Source organism: Ananas comosus, linkage group 15 (genome assembly GCF_001540865.1).
Source record: "Ananas comosus cultivar F153 linkage group 15, ASM154086v1, whole genome shotgun sequence".
Taxonomy (NCBI): domain Eukaryota; kingdom Viridiplantae; phylum Streptophyta; class Magnoliopsida; order Poales; family Bromeliaceae; genus Ananas; species Ananas comosus.
This window is the reverse complement of record NC_033635.1, coordinates 736,190-754,455: the sequence shown is the minus strand read 5'-3', so window position 1 is coordinate 754,455 and position 18,266 is coordinate 736,190. Positions and strand designations below refer to the sequence as shown.

The following is an 18,266-nucleotide window of genomic DNA, read 5'->3' as shown; positions in this document are numbered from 1 at the left end:
TGACTACATTTATTCTTTATTCGAACAACACTGTTGTATAAGCACGAGAAAAATCTTTTCTTTGAGTTCCAAGGGGATTACAGAAAATTCAATTAAAGCACTAGATAAATCAGAAATTAGCAGTTTCTTCCTTGTCAAAGATCCAGTTGATTAGACTAAATGGAAAGGTCAAGGACCTGTGGTTAGGTTATTTTCTGACCATATTTAAGTGCTTTCACAGTTGACTAACCAATTCCCCGGAACAGCATAGCTAAAAGTGCCTTGTTCCTCACGTTCGTTGCAGGAAATGTTTATGAACTTGCAGGAAAAGGATAATGTGAAATTGTGACCGAGTTAAACCATTTTTTTATTTATTTATTTTTCACTACAACGGATAGAGCAGTTTGTTGGTATTCCGTCGCTGCAATAAAAGACCCGATTTAAATCTTGATTCAAGTGGAAAAAATCCATGCGTAGTAACTTACGAGCTTCTTCCACAAGCACGCACAAAAACGCAGAAGGAACATTATTGATGAATACTGTTCTAAAATACAACACAAAAAAATTTATAGATGTCCCAACAAAAAAAAAAACAAGATATACGAAGAGAGATGATGAACCACAAATATAGTATGTATATACAAAGATTTGCTGTATCAAATTGTTCATATACAAGGATCAGATATCAGAGTTCATTGATAATATAGCAATGACATGCAGGAAAGCAATCAACCCATTACAAACAAATTATTTGCACCTGGAGAAAGAGGTGAATACAAGTCTAAACCAATTATGGGAAGATATACATCCATGAATTGCGATCGGCAATCTATATTTGAATTGTGCATAAAATTGCTGTTTTAAAGTCAATGGGATGATGGAATGGAGGATTCGTAATGAGCAATCTCCACTTCTTTTTAACAGGGTTGTAAACTTGAATTTCCAGAGTCAGCCTTTTCTTCAGAGGCCTCCTTGTTTCAGAAATATCCATAGAGGGCTTTGCTGATGTCAGCACATACAACTCTCCGTTCATCGCGACAAATCCACAGGATTCGTTGGTTGGGATTTTCCTCCGCAAGCTCGATTCTTTCAACCATCTGTTTGAAGCAAAATCGTATCTGCAACAAGAATTGACCCAAGTAAGAGTAACAGCAGATATAAAACGACAAGAATGATTAATGCAGGCTTGAAGAATATATTCATATTATCGGAGCACAATGGAAGAAGAGAGATGTGTTATGTATCAAATGCAGATCGTTTGAAGTTAAACTTTATTAACATTAAAATGGATGAGCGAGTTCAACTGCCAGGATTAGAGATATGAACATACAATCACCAAATATTGTTAACAAAGCATGAATCCATGTAAAGTTTATTAGCATGCTAGCTAAGTTCAATATCCAAAGTCCTTATACATTTACTCATATTCCAACTAAAGATTCTTCGGACTCAGACAAAGAGATAGAAGTGGTGAATCAAAGAGGATCCAGAACACCTCTCAATGCTACTATCTTCAATAGCACAAATTTAACTTATATAAGAACACACTATCATGCAAAGTACTCTATGCAGATTCACGCTAAATACGCATGTTAACCAAACAGATTACCAATTTTAGTACTTCAGGATGAATCAAATAAGATAAGGAAAATGAAAAAAGGAAGCTTCCACTCTGTGGCATAGCCATTCAAACAAATCAGCCCAAAAAAAGGGGAAAAAACAAAGAAAAGTAGAAACCGAATCACAACGTTCAGCAACATAAAACTCTCCTAATTTAGAATAGAAAGCAAATTGAGGAAATCATGCTGTCACACGTCAATAACAAACCTACTTGTATCTTTTGGCAATTGTTGGTGACAACAATAGAATGTCATAAATTACCTCTACTTGCATCAACTGATCAACACCTAATAGGAGTACAAATATACCGGTTTAGCTAGGAAACACTTTATGTTTGTTGAGATACCTAATGCCTAGCATCCATGGTTGTGACTATGAAATATGGGTATGAACTGATAGTAGTACATCAATAAGTCAACTATTTAGATATAGAGGTATATTACTATTGCAACCTATGGCAGTTCATATCCAAGGAAAATATACATCTTTTTTACCAGAAAAAACTAGATATTTAAAACAAATCGTCTTCAACTTAGGTTATCTTCTTCAGAGAGTAATAAACATCTCATGCTCCATACCGATATCGAGCATCTTGAAGTATAAAGCTTAACATTTCTAATCATTTTATTGCAATATCCTATATTCAAAAGAAGCATCTGTAACATAAACATGATGTATTCACAATCATTGCAATCAACTGGTATCCAATTAAGAGAAGAGAAGTGCCTACGGAGTTAAGCTTAATGTGCCACTAGCTGTACAGTGATCCAAAACATCATTTGTATGTCTTACTGCATATTGTATATTCACAACATGATTAAGCTTGAATGCTTCTGAACAAAGCAGTCGGAATTACCTCTAGTATTCTGATGGGAAGACCACAATAATAGCACATGAGACACAAAAGAACAACATTTGATTGAACAAATATGCTATCCGCAATATGCTTTGGAAGACATATAGAAAGGAAAACACACCTGAAAATCTCATTGCAGTCGAGCATGAAGATTTCCTTAGCCCAGCCATCGTCGCCATCCACGGCCACCACTCGGCCGAGCTTCGTCCTCTCCCCTTCCTCCCACATATCCCCCACCTCCCTCCACTTCCCACTCTTCAACCCTAGCACCACCGCGTCTCTGTAGAACACATCGGCAGGGACCACTCTCGAAACCGTGCGGTACTCCCCATAACCTCCCATCACCCAAAACTCTTCCTCCTCCGCTTCCTCCTCGTCCCGTCGCACCACAAACCCTACGCACCCCGCACGGTACCTCGGGAGCCCCTCCCACATCCTCCACTCCCCGGATGCGACGTCGTACCACTCGACGGAGCTCATCCGGCTCCCCTCGGAGGGATACACGGGGTGCCGCGACCCGCCCCCCGCGACTATGATGCCCTCGGCCTCGCGATTTAGGGTTCTAGGGATCGGGAACGGGGCGGAGGCGAAGCTGCCGCGCGGGACGAGCATGTCGGGGAGGCGCGACCAGGCGAGCGGCGGGGGAGCGGCGAGGTCGAGGCGGTAAGCGGCGGCGGAGGCGGAGGGGTGGCCGAGGGGGTAGGATCGCGTGTCGAAGTGGGATCCGCCGAGGAGGTAGAGGTGGTGGCCGAGGGCGACGGGGACGAAGTTGGAGAGGCCGTAGATGTGCGGGGAGCAAGGGAGAGGCGGGAGCGGCGACCACGCGGGCGCGGCGGGGTCGAAGAGGAGGGGAGGGGTGAGGGAGGGGTCGGAGGGGAAGAGGCAGAGGAGATGGCGGCGGGGGAGGCGGAGGCGGCGGCGGAGGGGGAGGAGGGACGCCGGGGAGAGGAGGGAGCGCCATGAGCGGCATGTGGAGCGGAGGCGGAGCTGGTGCGGGTAGGGGAGGGAGGCGAGGATGAGGGCGGCGACATCGTCGGGGAGGCCCGGAATTAGGGTTCCGGCGTCCGGTGAATTTACTGCTAGGGTTTCGGAGGGCGCGGCGGGGGCGGAGGAGGAGGAGGAGGAAGAAGACGAAGCCATGGACGCGAGTTCGAGAGCGATGGGGGTAAGTGCGATAGGGGCGGTTAGTTTCGCACTGGTCTTGGAGGGGAAGGCCTTCGTGGGGTCGTGGGGAAGCATCGGCTGAGCCCGGTAGAACAGGAAGAGCAGAGATATCATCCCATTGTAGAAACTTTTGTATGTGACGTGGCGTGATATGACTGGTTTTGATGGGTGAGACATGTTTGAGCACGCTTACGTAATCTGCGTTTCGATGTGCGGTTTGGTTCGCGTGAGCGTGTGTCCGACCGCGGTCGCATAATCTAACTATACAATCGAATTCTGCATTGGGAGTCTTCTCGTCGCCGACTTGTTAGTCAGACACCTGAGTTAAAAGAACATGGCGATTGTTTACCCACGGACTCGACGATTGTTTACCCACCGACTCGAGTGTAACAATGACTGGGCAAAAGCAAGGGGCCTGATTGTTCCACAGGAGTCGCAACAGCTAAGGTTGTTGGCATCAAAATTTCGATATTGCATAATACACGAAGGCAGTATTGGTGTCTAATTTTTAGTTTATAGATTGTCTTGGAATGTCGACACTTGCGGATAGACGAGGAGTGTGAGAGCAGAAAGTTTAGAGATGTAAATGAATACGAGTTAGTGGAGCTCCCATTCTGATCCGCCTCGAATGAAACGATAAGTGGGAATAAAAAATATAAACTGTCGTGATCCGCCAAGTAAATAAAGCGTAAGGTGAAAAATTTTTATTTTCCTTCAATCTGTCCGGATCCGTTAAAATTTTAGCAAAAATTCATTCTCACCCAGATCGTCTTGAATGGATGATAAATGAAAGCCAAAAATAAAATAAAAAATAATCTATCCCGAATTGTTCCGTCCCGACAGAAAATGAAGCGAAATGTGGGAAAACCTTCGCACCTTCGGATTTGCCCTGTTTCCCTGCCTGCTGCGTCACGGGATGTGAAATGGCGGACGCCTGCGAACCGGACGTGTCGTTGCCGACTTCCTGCCACCTAAAGTAAAACTTCTCCCGACCCGACCCGACCCGACCCGACCCGACCCGCCACTTCTGCTTCCCCAGCTCCACCATATAGTAAGTTAGTAGTAACGCATCTTCCCCAGAGAAGGGGGAGAGAGAGAGAGAAAGAGCGCAAGAAAGGAGGAAACCGCGCGCGCCCGCCCCTCTCTAAATTGAAAAAAAGGGAAAGGAGTTCAAATGTCGGGGGGGCGGGGGCTGATGCGGGTGCTGAACGTGGCGGAGAAGCCGTCGGTGGCGAAGGCGGTGTCGGAGATCCTGTCGCGCGGGGGCGGGGGCGGGGGCGGGCTCCGGTCGCGGGAGGGGCGGTCGCGGTACAACCGCGTGTTCGAGTTCGAGTACAGCATCGGGGGCCGCCCCTGCCTCATGCTCTTCACCTCCGTCACCGGCCACCTCATGGAGCTCGACTTCGACGACCGCTTCCGCAAGTGGAACTCCTGCGACCCCACCGACCTCTACCACGCCCCCCTCCGCAAGCTCGTCCCCCAGGTCCCGACCCACAATACCATCTCTCGCTCTTTGCTCCCCCTAACTTACTAGAATCGACGTGTGGAGTGTTGATCGTGATGTGGAGAGATTTGATGAGAGATCGGAGCTAGTTGTTTATTTAGATTCGAAATCGCCTCAAAAAGTTTAAATATTTTTCTTTGCTTAATGTACATGCTCGGAATGCGTAACGTATATCAAAGAAAAATGAGACATTTTCGAGGTCGTACTTCCCAGAGTAAAATTTGGCGAAGTATCTGAAGTTTTAGATCCTGTATTAATCACCAGCAGGGAATTTGAATATTTTGTCGGGAAGGACATTAGTGCGACGTTGATAGCGACCGTGGCTAAAAACTGACGAATAGTGGATTAGATTTGGATATATCTTTGGCATTATCTGTTATTATTTATTTTCAGCATATTTAATTTGCATTTTTTTTTCTTTTTTTGTTTGGTTGTTTTTATGTAAACTGCAGGACAAGCTGGATATCAAGAAAACTCTGGAGGAGGAAGCCAGGAAATGCCAATGGCTTGTATTGTGGCTTGACTGTGACAGGGAAGGTGAAAATATTGCGTTCGAGGTGGTCGAGGTTTGCACAGCTGCGAACCGTCATCTCGACATATGGAGAGCTCATTTCTCGGCATTAACCGACAGGTGCTAATGGGCTGAGAGTAACTGCCGTCTATTTGGCATCCACAATGCTATTTTGCTGCTTACGTCTTTCGCTTACTTTGAAAATGACAGGGACATACGTGAATCAGTAGCGAATCTTGGTAGACCCAACAAATTGTTTGCTGATGCAGTTGACGCCAGGCAGGTAAGTTCCAAGTTCCAACATTTGTCATATAATTACGTAATTCTCTGAGTAGCTGTGAATTCAGTTGCTCTAGAGCTACACCAACAGTTGAAGCAAATAGTTGCAATGATCTGTGTTTGGTGAAAACAGGGGATCTTCAAGACCCTTAAGCTTTTCAAGAGGAGCTATAAAAACTATCTTGATTCTCCAGGGCTAACTCGTCTTACGTGGTTATCTGCGTTTATACTATTTTGTCAACTAGCAGACTATATAGGCAGTTTCAGCCTTCTGATATTCACTTCCTTTTCTGAAATTGAAACTCACACTACAACATCGTACCTTTTTTGCTTCTGTAGTTGGGTGCTTTGGACTTTGTAACCTCATGTTGATAGTTGGGAATATCTGGCAGGAAATCGACCTCCGAATAGGTGCTTCTTTCACTAGGTTTCAGACGATGCTGCTACGAGATGCATTTGTTCTTGATTTTGCTGGGGATGAGAGGAACCTTGTACTAAGCTATGGTCCTTGTCAGGTATGCTGTTTTCTACAATTAACAACTGCTGATCTGTTTTCAATTATTGAGTGCTTCCTTAGAACTGAGGGTACTTTCTTCTTCTGTTCAGTTTCCAACTCTTGGCTTTATTGTGGAACGTTATTGGGAGATACAGTCCCACGAGCCAGAGGAGTTTTGGACAATAAACTGTTCACATACTTCTGAGGAGGGCACTGCTAATTTTAGTTGGATGTAAGATGGCACTTTTTTTCCCTGTTATTTTAGTTAAATTATTATTTTACCAAATAAAATATATGTAACTGTGTTTCTCTGTACAGGCGTGGTCATCTGTTTGATTACAATTGTGCTGTTGTAATCTATGAGATGTGTGTTGAAGAACCAACTGCAACTGTGAGGCTGACATAATTATCATCCTCTGAAAAATATATGATTCTTGTTGGCACCTAATCTTCCTTTCCTTGATGTTTCTGTAGGTCAAGAATGTCAAGCACCATGAGAAGCTGAAGTATCCCCCATATCCATTGAGTACAGTTGAGCTTCAAAAACGTGCTTCCAGATATTTCAGAATGAGTTCTGAACACACCATGAAGGTAAGGACTGAGGTGCTGATATTAGTCCTCTTTATTGGCATCACCTTCCATGCAAGGATAAAATTGCTGCTTTTGTGTCTTCACCGTTATTTCTTGTGATTTCCATGCAAATTTTTAGGGATATCTCTTGTTTCTGATTTGTACTTTTATGTAGTTACACATATTAATGTTCACAGACACTGAAAAATTGTGATATGATTTAAAATATCTCATGGTAAGAGGTAACTTAGGTGAAAGAAGAATTGGAACTTCATCGTTCAGCACTTGTACCAAAAAACTCCTTGTAATATATGGTACATGTACTATCCTAAAAATAGTACAAGCAGACTTATTCATCACCCTTTATAGTTTATAGGGAAAGTAAAGAATTTTTGAAAGAAAGTGAAGAAATAAACATGAGACTTATAGTGATTATCATCCAATTTCCTTTACACTATTTTCTTGCAAGAGTTATTGTATCTTTTTGATAACATTATTATATTTCACTACCGTTAAAACTATTCCTCGTGTGTTTTGTACCTAGGTTGCAGAAGAGCTATATCAAGCTGGTTTCATCAGTTATCCTCGTACAGAGACAGATGGCTTCTCAGTGAACACAGACCTACATGTTGGTATTCAGTTGCATGTGGTGTTTATAAGAAATGCTTCAGTTGCTTCCCGTAGTTGCTTTTCCTCTTTGTGTGATTGCTTTTGTTTCTCTTGTAATTCTCAATTTCTCATGCCTACGAAAGTTGTAAATCTTTTAAGAGATATTTTTTCGTCAAAAATATTGTTTAAGATATTGATTTGCTAGATTTGGCTAACAAAATTTATGTGACTTAGCAAACAAGAAATATACGAAGACCTAAAAAACCCTTTCTTTTTGTACAGTTATTTGAAATTGTATTTTCCTCTCTTGGATTTGGTGTTTTTCTTTGATTTGAAGCTATTGGACCACTTCTTTATCTAGGGAATTGTGCGAGATCAAGTTGGACATCATGTTTGGGGTTCATATGCTCAACGACTTCTACATTCGGAGGCAGGGCTGTGGAGAAACCCCAGTAATGGAGGGCATGATGACAAGGCTCACCCACCTATTCATCCAACGAAGTTTTCGGCTGGCGAACCTGGGTGGAGTCAGGACCATAATGTATCTACTTATCTTAGATGGCAGCAAGAATAGGGTAAGATGTATGCTGGGTTCCTGTATGATCTCGAAACTGCGAATTGGTCCTTGACCTTTTCACGTTAAACACTCTAATGACAATTTAACATATGTATTCCATCTCTGAATGTTAAAAAAAAAAAATCTGACATCTGTTGACTTTAGCTGTAAAATGAACTTTTAACTTATTTCAAGCAAATTGAAATAAGGAAAGTCATCTTTCAGGAGAAGTGGTAGAATGGTCATTTTTCACGAACTAAAATGTTTGTGAAAAGTACATAGGCCAAGTCAGAATGTTGGGATGGTACAGGAACTATCCATACATTTACCCTATTATTTATTGTGATGTACTAACTTCTCTCCATTAAATCTTAGAAAAGTAGGACATAATTATTAATTACTCATATGCTGTTACAAGATCATTAATTTGATACATGATTTGCTCCAGAAATTGTATGAGCTTGTCGTTCGCCATTTCCTTGCTTGTGTATCACAACCTGCTGTTGGAGCTGAAACAACTGTAGAAATAGACGTTGCGGGTGAACAGTTTAATGCATCTGGACGTGTGATAATTGCTGTACGTTTTTTTTAATATTTTAGTTTCTTATAAGTTTTTAACTTCTTTTTTTTTGCACATTATACTTGATGCATTCTCTGTTGTAGAATTCTTTGCCTGTTCATGATTGTCAATGATGTCTCCATTACTATATATTGCTAATATTCTCTTCACTGTGGAGCATAAAGATACACACAAAAAAAAGGTGCAGATGAAACAGATGACCTGCACTTTATGCGTCATTATTTGAGTCCTTGCCTATCAAACTGTTGTAATCAGAGGTAGAAAATATAAAACCACTTAAGCAAATAGAGGAAATTTATACGCACCGTTGCAATAACAATATGATGTATACAAGTGTAATTTTCATGTCTTCTTTGGCACAAAATCATTGTTTAGTTGCATCTGAAGTGCTTCTCATCTAAGTTGTTTGCACCCTACTCTCTGTATGTAGAGATAATAACCATGAACACTTCATATATAACCATGAATATTTATTTTAGCTTATTTCTGTTTGTAGCGGAATATCTAAATGAGAAACACTCTATTTAGTGAGGTCATAAGCTAAATAGATGATCCTTATATAAAGAAGAGAAGTTCTTTTGTTTGAATGTTTGTTTTCACCTTTTGTATTGATTGAAAATTTGAAAATTTACTGTTCTTTTGACTGATATATGTTATTTATCAGTAATGAAATCACATTACTAAGAGGTTCTGATCTGATATACAAAATAAGGAATGTTGTTACCCTACGGAAAATTATAGTTATTACTTAGTCTTAATTTAATCTTCCTTTCTCTTTTATCTTGTAGAAAAATTACTTGGATGTTTATCGCTTTGAGTCATGGGGTGGTACCCTACTGCCAACATACACAGTTGGGCAACAGGTTAGCCATTCTATCCTAGTGTACTTTCCATCAGTGACACTTAATGTTGATTTGATAAGTTAATTTCTCATATTTGAGGAGATAATAGAATCTAAACATGGTGCAAGTAGTCATAGGCTTCATACAACAGAGTATGCGCTATTTTTTATAATTATCTGAAAGCATTCAGAACGACACCTAACTTTGTGTAATTGTCAATGTAAATATCCTGTTAATATTGACTTCCATCTTAATCGCCTTTGCCAATGCATCAGTAAGAGAAAACATCTTTCTTGTTGATGTTACCTCTTCCATGAGACCAAGTTATTTATCTCAAACAATTCGCATCATCTCAATAATGAATTTTTGTCTCTTTCAAATGAAAGGTTCAACCAAAATTTGTTTATTGTAAGCACATTCTGCTGATCATTTCATTTTCTGATGCTGGGGATTTATGCCAATAACTTTTTAAGTATTCCAGCATTGGTGGCATATTAACTGTCTGATTTGTCTCTTCATTTGATACTCTTCTACCAGATATCTTATCAAGAAATTCTAGTTATATTAGTTATCATTATTACCTACACGATTTTAACTTGTTTTGCATTCATCTGTTATCGTTGCTTAGAGTTTTTTCTATTGTTCCTGTATTTAAGTTCTTGAAGTACTTCTGCCATGCAGTTTATCCCAACAAGTTTGACACTTGATTCAGGGGTGACAAGACCACCTCCTCTTTTAAGTGAAGCTGATCTCCTTAGTTGTATGGACAAGGTGAGTCTACTGGTATTAAGTTTTATTGGGTGAGCAATTTTTGTAACTCTTAGGTAGTTTACTTCATAAGGTTTGACTCTTCTTGTTCTAATTCTAGGCAGGAATTGGCACTGATGCAACAATGCATGATCACATCAAAAAGTTACTTGATCGATGTTATGCAACCAAAGATTCAAATACTCGTTTTTCTCCAACGAATCTTGTAATTTATTCCACCTAATTTGTGTTCCATTTTTTTTATTTTCTTCGATCTCCTTATTTTAGATTTGCATGCTTGAATAATTGGTTGGCTAGATATCTTTTTCTTTTGATGCTGTATGGTACGTCATGAATATTGTAATTTAGAAGGCTTCTCAGAGTAGTAACCGCAATTTTATATTGTTTGTTTTCCCATCATGTATGACATAGATATCATGAATGCTTGAAAATACAAAAGAGGCTGTATGTTCAGTTTGTATCTGAAAGTAGTTTAGCAATGCTCCATGTTCAGCTTTAACTGAAACAAGCTTAAAAAGGCAGGGTGCATGGAAATACAAAAATTCACCCACAAATTAATATGTTGTGATCCTTCGAGTATGAATTTATTTAACCAATAAATCTCCTATGTTTCTTCATGCTCATGCGCTCTTAGTCAGCTTGGATTATGTGATATGTTGAAGGTTTGTTCATGGAACTGTTCTTTTTTCCTTGGTTCAATTCTAAGTCTCCTAGTCATTATGTACTTCTGAAGATGAGGTTATAATCTGCAAAGGAGGTTGACAAATAGTAGGAAAATCAGAAAAAATATTGAAGAAAGGGAAAAGATGGATTGCAAAAAGAAACGGAAAGATTGCATCTCTCATTCCTTTATGACAAAGCATGACTTGAGTAGGCTAGATTTCTTACCTTGCACTATGTCGTAATTTTCATATTTGTTCTACTAATGGGTTCTATTGACTGCAGGGTGAGGCATTAGTAATGGGTTACGATGAAATGGGGTATGTGATTGATTGTTAGTGTACAAGTTATACAGTGTACTTCAAATCAACTTTGTGTGTACTACATTAGTATATATATATATTGAACACGCAATATCTACTTTCTGCGTCCATTGTTGATTACTTTCAATCACAGTATTTAAAATGGCAAGTCTTTTAAAGATTTAAAGGACCGAGAAATGTTTTCTTTTTTGTTTGAAAGTTGCATTTTGTGAGGAATATTTTGTAAGGAAAAATATTAAATCCAGTTGTTACAACTCGTAATAAATTATAAATTTAAATAACAGTGAGCTACTAAACTGAATAGTCAGCCTTTTCAGGTATGAGCTCTGGAAGCCATACCTCAGATCAATGATGGAGTGCGACATGAAAGCAGTCAGCATGGGTACAAAGAGGAAATCTGAAGTCCTAGAGAATTGTTTGCAGCAGATGAAAGCTTGTTTCCTTGATGTAAGTAGTTTGCAGCTTTTTCTTTCATTTTTCTATTATTGTGGAAGAAGTATTACTGGTAACATAAGGAGGCTAGCTGAGAATATTTGCATGAAATTGAATACCTTCTAGCTTGTATCTGTGCCTCATGTCTTCACACCTTCATTGTAGAATGATGTGTATTCTGCCATCCCATGTTTTCAAATTTGAAAAAACAACAGACTACTTAGTTGTTGGTTGCATATTTATCTGTAAAATGTTTCTAAGTTTTTGTTCTTTCCTATGAATAGCACTTGAAAATTTGTTTCTGCATGTTTTTGGTAGTGCCATGCAGTAACTGAATAATCAAACAATTGATTTTCAGAGTTCTATTCTGTTCATACTTGCCGTTTTCTTAGGTTTATGTGACTTATTATTCTCCGCATATGCCATTGTGAGCTCACTCATGTTTCATTAGCTCCTTTGTAAGTTGATATCACAATCTTTCTTGAATTCATTTCAGGCAAGGGTGAATAAAGTCAAACTTCTTGAGGCAATGGAGATATTCTTTGAAAGGTGTTAATCAGATCTCTCTGGATTTTTTTTTTTTTTCTTCTTTTTCTCTAGCTCTTAACTTAATAGGATGCTTTTCTGTTTGTTTAGATCCAATAGACCTAGTGGAGATGCTAATAATTTTAGAGAAGTTGTGAGGCCATGTGGTATTTGCAATGAATCTAATATGGTGCTGAAGAGAAGGCCGGTAATAATATTCAACCAATGTATTGAGCTTTGAAGAAATAACATGAAAATCATCTGATTGAGCTGAACTGTGCATCCTTGTCTCTTTTATCCAGAATGGTGAATTTATGGTTGGATGTTTGCACTTTCCATTGGTAAGTTTTCCTGTCCCCGTTACTTTATAAACTAAATGATAAATTCTTGTAGGAGCCATAAATTTAATAATTCATAAGGAAAATGTAAGTTTGAATCCATCCTGAAGTCATCAATTTCAGGATACACGATATGCAGACTATTCACACTGATAAAATCTCTATATTTTTCAGTGTAGAAATGTAGTTTGGCTCCCAGGGTCGTTATCAGAAGCAGCTGTGACCAGTAATGTTTGCCCTACATGTGCTCCAGGTGATCCTATAATTGTCATTATAAGTGTAAACAATATTGACTTCAAATAATGTGAAATTTTACACTTTAGTTATTTTCTCATTTATTTAATTTGTGACTAATATTCTGTTTTATAAATAGGCCCTGTATACATGATTCAGTTTAAGTTTCGTCGGGTGGAGATACCACCGAATTATGATGTTGATCACCTTGGTAAGTAAACTATCATGATAGTAATAGTAAAAGTTTATCATTGTAGACTTTCATTCTCTAATTAGTGGTCGTTATTAAACTAAGAAAACCATTACGCCTGAGTGTAATAATATCTGATTCAACTGCCACGTCCTCTCTCTTTTAGCTAAATTTAACAGCACTTAGAAGCTGGATAGTTGCTTAATCTGCTTCTAATTGAAGTTTGGTGCATCAAGTGCAACACGCTAAAGTTCATAAAAGTTCATAGCCAGGGTTTCCTGATGTGCAATTCAACACTTGATTCTCGTCTAAAGATGTTTTCATGTTTTAGTATCTCTGATATATTTGTCCTGATAGAATGTATATAAACTCGCACAATAGTTTTTACCCCTTAATTTGTTTTTGTGATTATGTTGAGTTCATTGTCTCTGGCTCAATGTGCATTTATTTCAAAAACGACATGCTTCAACTTTACAATGCATAAACATGGATTTTCTTGGTTTCTTGACTCAAAATTTATGGATGTAGAAATTTCAAGTTCTTAACATCTGTTTCACTTTTAAATTGACTCAAAAAACTTTTGCGTTTCTTAGGTTGCATTGGTGGCTGTGATTCCACACTCAGGGAACTAACAGAGATTTGTGGGACAGGATCTCGAAATCAGTCTAACGCGACAGGTTTGCCTTGGGATACATATATAAAGAGCCTGTACAATATCAATTAGTACACAGCTATTCTCTCCTTTTGTCCAAGCTTTTTTTTTTCACGTGGATAATGTTAGACCTGTCAATTCCTGCTTTGAGATACCGATGTGCCCGTCTTTTCATTAGCTCTTACTATACAAGACATAAAGGTAATCGAGAAAAACTAGGAGATTAATCTTTTCTAATATTAATCTTTTCTAATAAAACTTGACATTTGTTGTACCTTGCCAGCAAGAGGGCAGCGAACAACAGAAACTCCAAGTAGTGTTCGACGTGGGAATTCAAGGCAGGAATCTTGCACATATTGCAGGCAACCAGGGCATTCCTCAAATGATTGCCCCTCCCAGGTTTCGCGTTCACGTGGTTTTCAATCAACCCGTGCCCAAAACTCCAGAAACACTTCAGGTGATTTTGCATCAAACCGAGGCGCTCTCAACATTCAATCTTTGTACATGAAGAAAGATGTCTTCACATATAGTGGGAATCGCTTTTTTATTGTTTTCCCAATTTGTTTTCTGAAATTGCTGGGTACCTTTTCTGTGTTCTCATGCAAATGCAGGTCAAGTCCTGTGTAGCTCATGTGGAGAACCATGTGCCTTACGGACAGCGAATACGGAAAGTAACAGAGGGAGGAGATTCTACACCTGCCAATCCCAAGAATGCAGCTTCTTCGTGTATGTTGTGACCTGTCAGAACAGGCTTGTTTATGTATATGTGCAGTTTAACTAACAAAAAATAGTGCATATGATTATACATTCAATCTGTTAAAATTTGATATGAAATGTAGATGGGAAGATAATTTGGAGAATGGTGCTTCGCGAGGTCGTGGCGAGCCTCGTGGAAGCAGTAACAGGTCATCATCAGCTGGAAGGCGAGGGGGCCGTGGGCGAGGCCGGAGAGGAGGACGCGGTGATGGTGTTACATTCGTGTCAGCGACTGGTGAGCCGGTATCCGGTTGCTGTTACGTCTGTGGCGACCCCTCGCATTTCGCAAATGTTTGCCCTAACCGTGGCAGATAACTGCTTTAAGGAATTATATGTCCATCATTTTCTGTGTTATACCCTAATTAAATCTTCTTTTGCTCTATTGATGTGTTGTATCATGTGGTTGTAATTTTCCTTTTATTCATCGTGTCATGTATATAAAATTCTAGAAGAATCTTTAGTTTAGTTGGTTGGAAGAGGCATTTGTTTGACACACAATGTTTCAATTTATCTGATCTAACTCTAAAACACGGATACTGTATCCCCTAAATTGAGTCATGGAAACGAAACCCGATTCAAACTAAATCCAAATCGGGTTTGGGTAGGTCGGGTGGGATAAGAGATTCGCCACCCAATTGCTTTTACAAGTTCTCCCTTTCGTCCAGCTTAAGCTGTCGCAGTTCCACGTCGAACACCTTTCTCGCTTTTATTCACTTCGTTCATTTCACGCTTCATCATCGGTGGTTGCGACGAGTCCGGGACACTACATCCTCTTCGTAACACCTCTCTCTATCTCTCTCTCTCTTTCCCTCTCTCTCGCGTCTGCGCGTGCGTGCGTGTGGCCATGAACGGGGGCGCCGACGCGGGGGCGGGGGACCGCGAGGCCTTGGAGGCTGTGCGCGCGGTGGTGCTGAAGCCCTCGGAAACCCTAGACGAGGAGCGGTTCCCGAGGATCGCCGGATACGACTTCAACTCCGGCGCCGACAACCTCCTCGGCCTCCTCGCGTCCATGGCCTCCACTGGTTTCCAAGCCTCCAACCTCGGCGACGCCGTCACCGTCGTAAACCAGATGGTGAGCTCCCCCAACCTCAAAAAAAAAACCCTAGCGCCGTGTATGCTTATGTGTGGTTCTTTTATTTTCTACTATCGTGCTTTGAACGATTTGAAGTTAGATTGGAGGTTGTCTCACGAGAAGCCGGGTGGAGATTGCGACGAGGAAGAGCTCGATCCTGCTTACAGAGAATCGGTTAAGTGCAAAATCTTTTTAGGATTCACTTCGAATCTTGTATCTTCTGGGATTCGGGACATAATTCGGTTTCTCGTGCAGCATCGGATGGTGAGTGATCCTCCAAGTTCAAATTTTTTTGTACTGAGTAGGCGAAATTGAACTCTTTATCTCTTTGTTTTATTCAGTGGAAACAATTGGTGGGATAACTTGTTTTATCCTTTTGAATTGTTAATGATTGAATGACTTGTATTTTGTTCAATGAGATATTATGGGGGTAAGTCCAGTTATCGAACTTAATTGTTGAACCATATGTAGCTATACTATAAAGAAGGGGCATTTATACTATAAGAAGGGGCATTTATGCAATATAAGCACATTTTCGAATGTTTACTTGCTTATCTTCTTTTGATTTTGGATGAAAAGATTGTGCTTTCGCAAATCTTTCTTTTTTTAAAAAATTTTCTTTTCATGCATTTTTTTTGAAAATTTTTATTCAGAAAGACATGTTTTTGTAGGTAGATGTCTTGGTTACAACTGCTGGTGGTATAGAGGAGGACCTAATCAAATGCCTTGCGCCGACATATAAAGGTGACTTTTCTCTGCCCGGAGCATTGTTGCGCTCAAAAGGATTGAATCGAATTGGAAACTTATTGGTGCCTAATGACAATTACTGCAAATTTGAGAATTGGATTATGCCACTTCTCGACCAGATGTTACTAGAACAATCTACGGAGGTATTTGTGCCAGGCTATCTTGGTGATTTAAATAGTAATTGCTAGAGGTCTACATTTCTGTCGTTAAATAACTATGTTTTTGTCAGTGTAGCATATTTTTGTATTTACATGCTATGTAATGGTGCAGAATGTTTTCCAAACTTTTTTGTCAGAATGTAATTTGGACACCATCAAAGGTGATCTCCCGCCTTGGCAAAGAAATAAATGATGAAAGCTCCTACCTTTACTGGTCATATAAGGTATGCAGTTTTTCCTACATACCTCCAGTGTCTTAGAACAATTTTCTGGATAGCAGACTGCCAAAAATAAGACAAATCATCAACGGAAAAAGCTACTCATAGATTTCTTTTTCATTATGATGAATTCTACATTACCTTGTTAATTAGTCATCCACTGATGTTTGCTATCATACTTTATTGGTTTTAAGTTGGTCTCGTACTTGTTTAGTTTTCAGACGATGTAATTAGAATGTTTGTGATTTAAAACTTGACTAGAATGGTATACCTGTTTTCTGCCCGGCATTGACTGATGGATCATTGGGGGACATGCTGTACTGCCATTCAGTTCACAATCCTGGTTTACTTATCGACATTGTGCAAGGTACAATGCATCTCCTTTGGCTGTTCCACTTGTTAGTATTCAATATCTAAGTTCCTAGTTTGTGTAGACATTCGTGCGATGAATGGAGAAGCTGTTCATGCCAGTCCAAGAAAAACTGGGATTATGGTTCTTGGAGGGGGGCTCCCGAAACACCATATATGTAATGCTAATATGCTGCGAAATGGTGCGGACTATGCTGTTTATATAAACACAGCACAAGAATTTGATGGGAGTGACTCTGGAGCTCAGCCGGATGAAGCTGTTTCATGGGGAAAGATTAAAGGTTCAGCTAAAGCCATTAAGGTATGCCTTTTATCTATTTATCTTATTATTCTTTTGTTCCCTCCTTACCTATTTGGAATTACTAAGAAAATCGCTGGTGGGCAACGAACACTAGACGTCAAAACATTACCAACTCTTTTAATGTTCTCACCTTAGTTCTCCCTTAAATCCAGTTGCTAACGTTCTATTAGAAAACACGAACAAATCTGGCTTTAGTGGAGCATTATGAGTCATTAATAGATTTCATGGTTTTACTCTAGGTAGTTAGGAACATTTACCCTTTAATAATTGAAAGGACCTGCATAGTTAAATCATCCTGCCAATTTGTAATTGTGCCTTTTGATCACTGAGCATGCTTAATACTGTATAGACCTTTGCTATGGTAGTGCTAACTAGTGAATCCAACCAGGTTCATTGCGATGCAACTATTGCTTTTCCTCTTCTAGTGGCTGCGACATTTGCGAGAAAATTGCAACAAAAGACTAATGCAGCGAGCCGATGATTGTGTTCGGATGAGGGAATACTAAGCTTGTGGACTCACTTTTCGACTTTCGTGATCTTGTGATTGTCAATTTTGATATATATTATTTCTGAAGGCAAATGCAAACAAATGATTATTTATGTTGGTTTTGCACTTTATTGCAACCAAATATGAGATGTCCCTTGGAGCCTGTCTCCAAATAACTAAGCAAGGTCTTAACTTTGCAATTTAGTGATAAACTCGCCAATTTTACAGAGGATTTTTTCACCTGATATTTTTTGGGAAGAGATGCAATTATTAGAACTACAGAGAACTACAATATTTTCAAAGCTTCAAGTTGTTTTTCTTTATGTTAGGATAATTGTTCATGGCCTATTTATCTGGACTGATTCTTTGGCGCTAGCAAAAATTCGATCATGTAAACTGTTCCTGTTGCATCTCAGAACTGAGTTGTGTTCTTTTTTCTCAATCCATGCCTCACCAATGAGATCCTAGCG

The 18,266-nt window shown here is 39.7% G+C and overlaps 3 protein-coding genes across 5 annotated transcripts; 2 read left to right on the top strand and 1 right to left on the bottom strand.

Annotated features, from left to right (window-relative positions):
• Positions 580-3,811, bottom strand: LOC109721849 (F-box/kelch-repeat protein OR23). Its single transcript, XM_020249659.1, has 2 exons — positions 2,577-3,811; positions 580-1,097 (listed from the first exon to the last, which is right to left on the bottom strand). The coding sequence occupies exons 1-2, from the start codon at positions 3,794-3,796 to the stop codon at positions 809-811; spliced, it is 1,509 nt and encodes a 502-aa protein (XP_020105248.1). The 5' UTR covers positions 3,797-3,811; the 3' UTR covers positions 580-808.
• On the top strand, positions 4,693-14,973 carry LOC109721388 (DNA topoisomerase 3-alpha). The gene is made up of 24 exons (XM_020248983.1): positions 4,693-5,102; positions 5,576-5,754; positions 5,845-5,917; positions 6,306-6,428; positions 6,520-6,641; positions 6,728-6,800; positions 6,884-7,000; positions 7,524-7,607; positions 7,950-8,129; positions 8,593-8,721; positions 9,513-9,587; positions 10,248-10,337; positions 10,435-10,539; positions 11,280-11,314; positions 11,635-11,764; positions 12,246-12,298; positions 12,386-12,482; positions 12,577-12,615; positions 12,787-12,865; positions 12,986-13,057; positions 13,630-13,713; positions 13,972-14,145; positions 14,300-14,414; positions 14,528-14,973. Exons 1-24 carry the CDS (start codon positions 4,794-4,796, stop codon positions 14,757-14,759), a joined length of 2,769 nt encoding a protein of 922 aa, XP_020104572.1. The 5' UTR covers positions 4,693-4,793; the 3' UTR covers positions 14,760-14,973.
• LOC109721391 (deoxyhypusine synthase) lies at positions 15,128-18,098 on the top strand. 3 transcript variants are annotated; one of them, XM_020248990.1, is made up of 7 exons: positions 15,128-15,516; positions 15,613-15,780; positions 16,188-16,406; positions 16,559-16,645; positions 16,901-17,006; positions 17,074-17,309; positions 17,698-18,098. In XM_020248990.1, the coding sequence occupies exons 1-7, from the start codon at positions 15,289-15,291 to the stop codon at positions 17,788-17,790; spliced, it is 1,137 nt and encodes a 378-aa protein (XP_020104579.1). In that variant the 5' UTR covers positions 15,128-15,288; the 3' UTR covers positions 17,791-18,098. The 3 variants fall into 3 exon arrangements, with proteins under 3 accessions (XP_020104579.1, XP_020104580.1, XP_020104581.1); XM_020248991.1 differs by having other exon boundaries at positions 15,386-15,516; positions 15,617-15,780; XM_020248992.1 differs by lacking the exons at positions 15,128-15,516; positions 15,613-15,780 and having other exon boundaries at positions 16,295-16,406; positions 16,534-16,645.

What these genes read in the sequence shown, in the direction of transcription:
- LOC109721849 (XM_020249659.1), bottom strand. Translation starts at nt 3,796, where the DNA reads ATGTCTCACCCATCAAAACCAGTCATATCACGCCACGTCACATACAAA. An exon ending in GACTGCAATGAGATTTTCAG is followed by an intron (nt 1,098 to 2,576) that starts GTGTGTTTTCCT and finishes TTCTTGTTGCAG; the next exon opens with ATACGATTTTGCTTCAAACA.
- LOC109721391 (XM_020248990.1), top strand. Translation starts at nt 15,289, where the DNA reads ATGAACGGGGGCGCCGACGCGGGGGCGGGGGACCGCGAGGCCTTGGAG. An exon ending in TTCTCGTGCAGCATCGGATG is followed by an intron (nt 15,781 to 16,187) that starts GTGAGTGATCCT and finishes ATGTTTTTGTAG; the next exon opens with GTAGATGTCTTGGTTACAAC. An exon ending in ACTTATCGACATTGTGCAAG is followed by an intron (nt 17,007 to 17,073) that starts GTACAATGCATC and finishes TAGTTTGTGTAG; the next exon opens with ACATTCGTGCGATGAATGGA.
- LOC109721388 (XM_020248983.1), top strand. Translation starts at nt 4,794, where the DNA reads ATGTCGGGGGGGCGGGGGCTGATGCGGGTGCTGAACGTGGCGGAGAAG. An exon ending in TGGTGCTGAAGAGAAGGCCG is followed by an intron (nt 12,483 to 12,576) that starts GTAATAATATTC and finishes TCTTTTATCCAG; the next exon opens with AATGGTGAATTTATGGTTGG. An exon ending in AAACTCCAGAAACACTTCAG is followed by an intron (nt 14,146 to 14,299) that starts GTGATTTTGCAT and finishes ATGCAAATGCAG; the next exon opens with GTCAAGTCCTGTGTAGCTCA.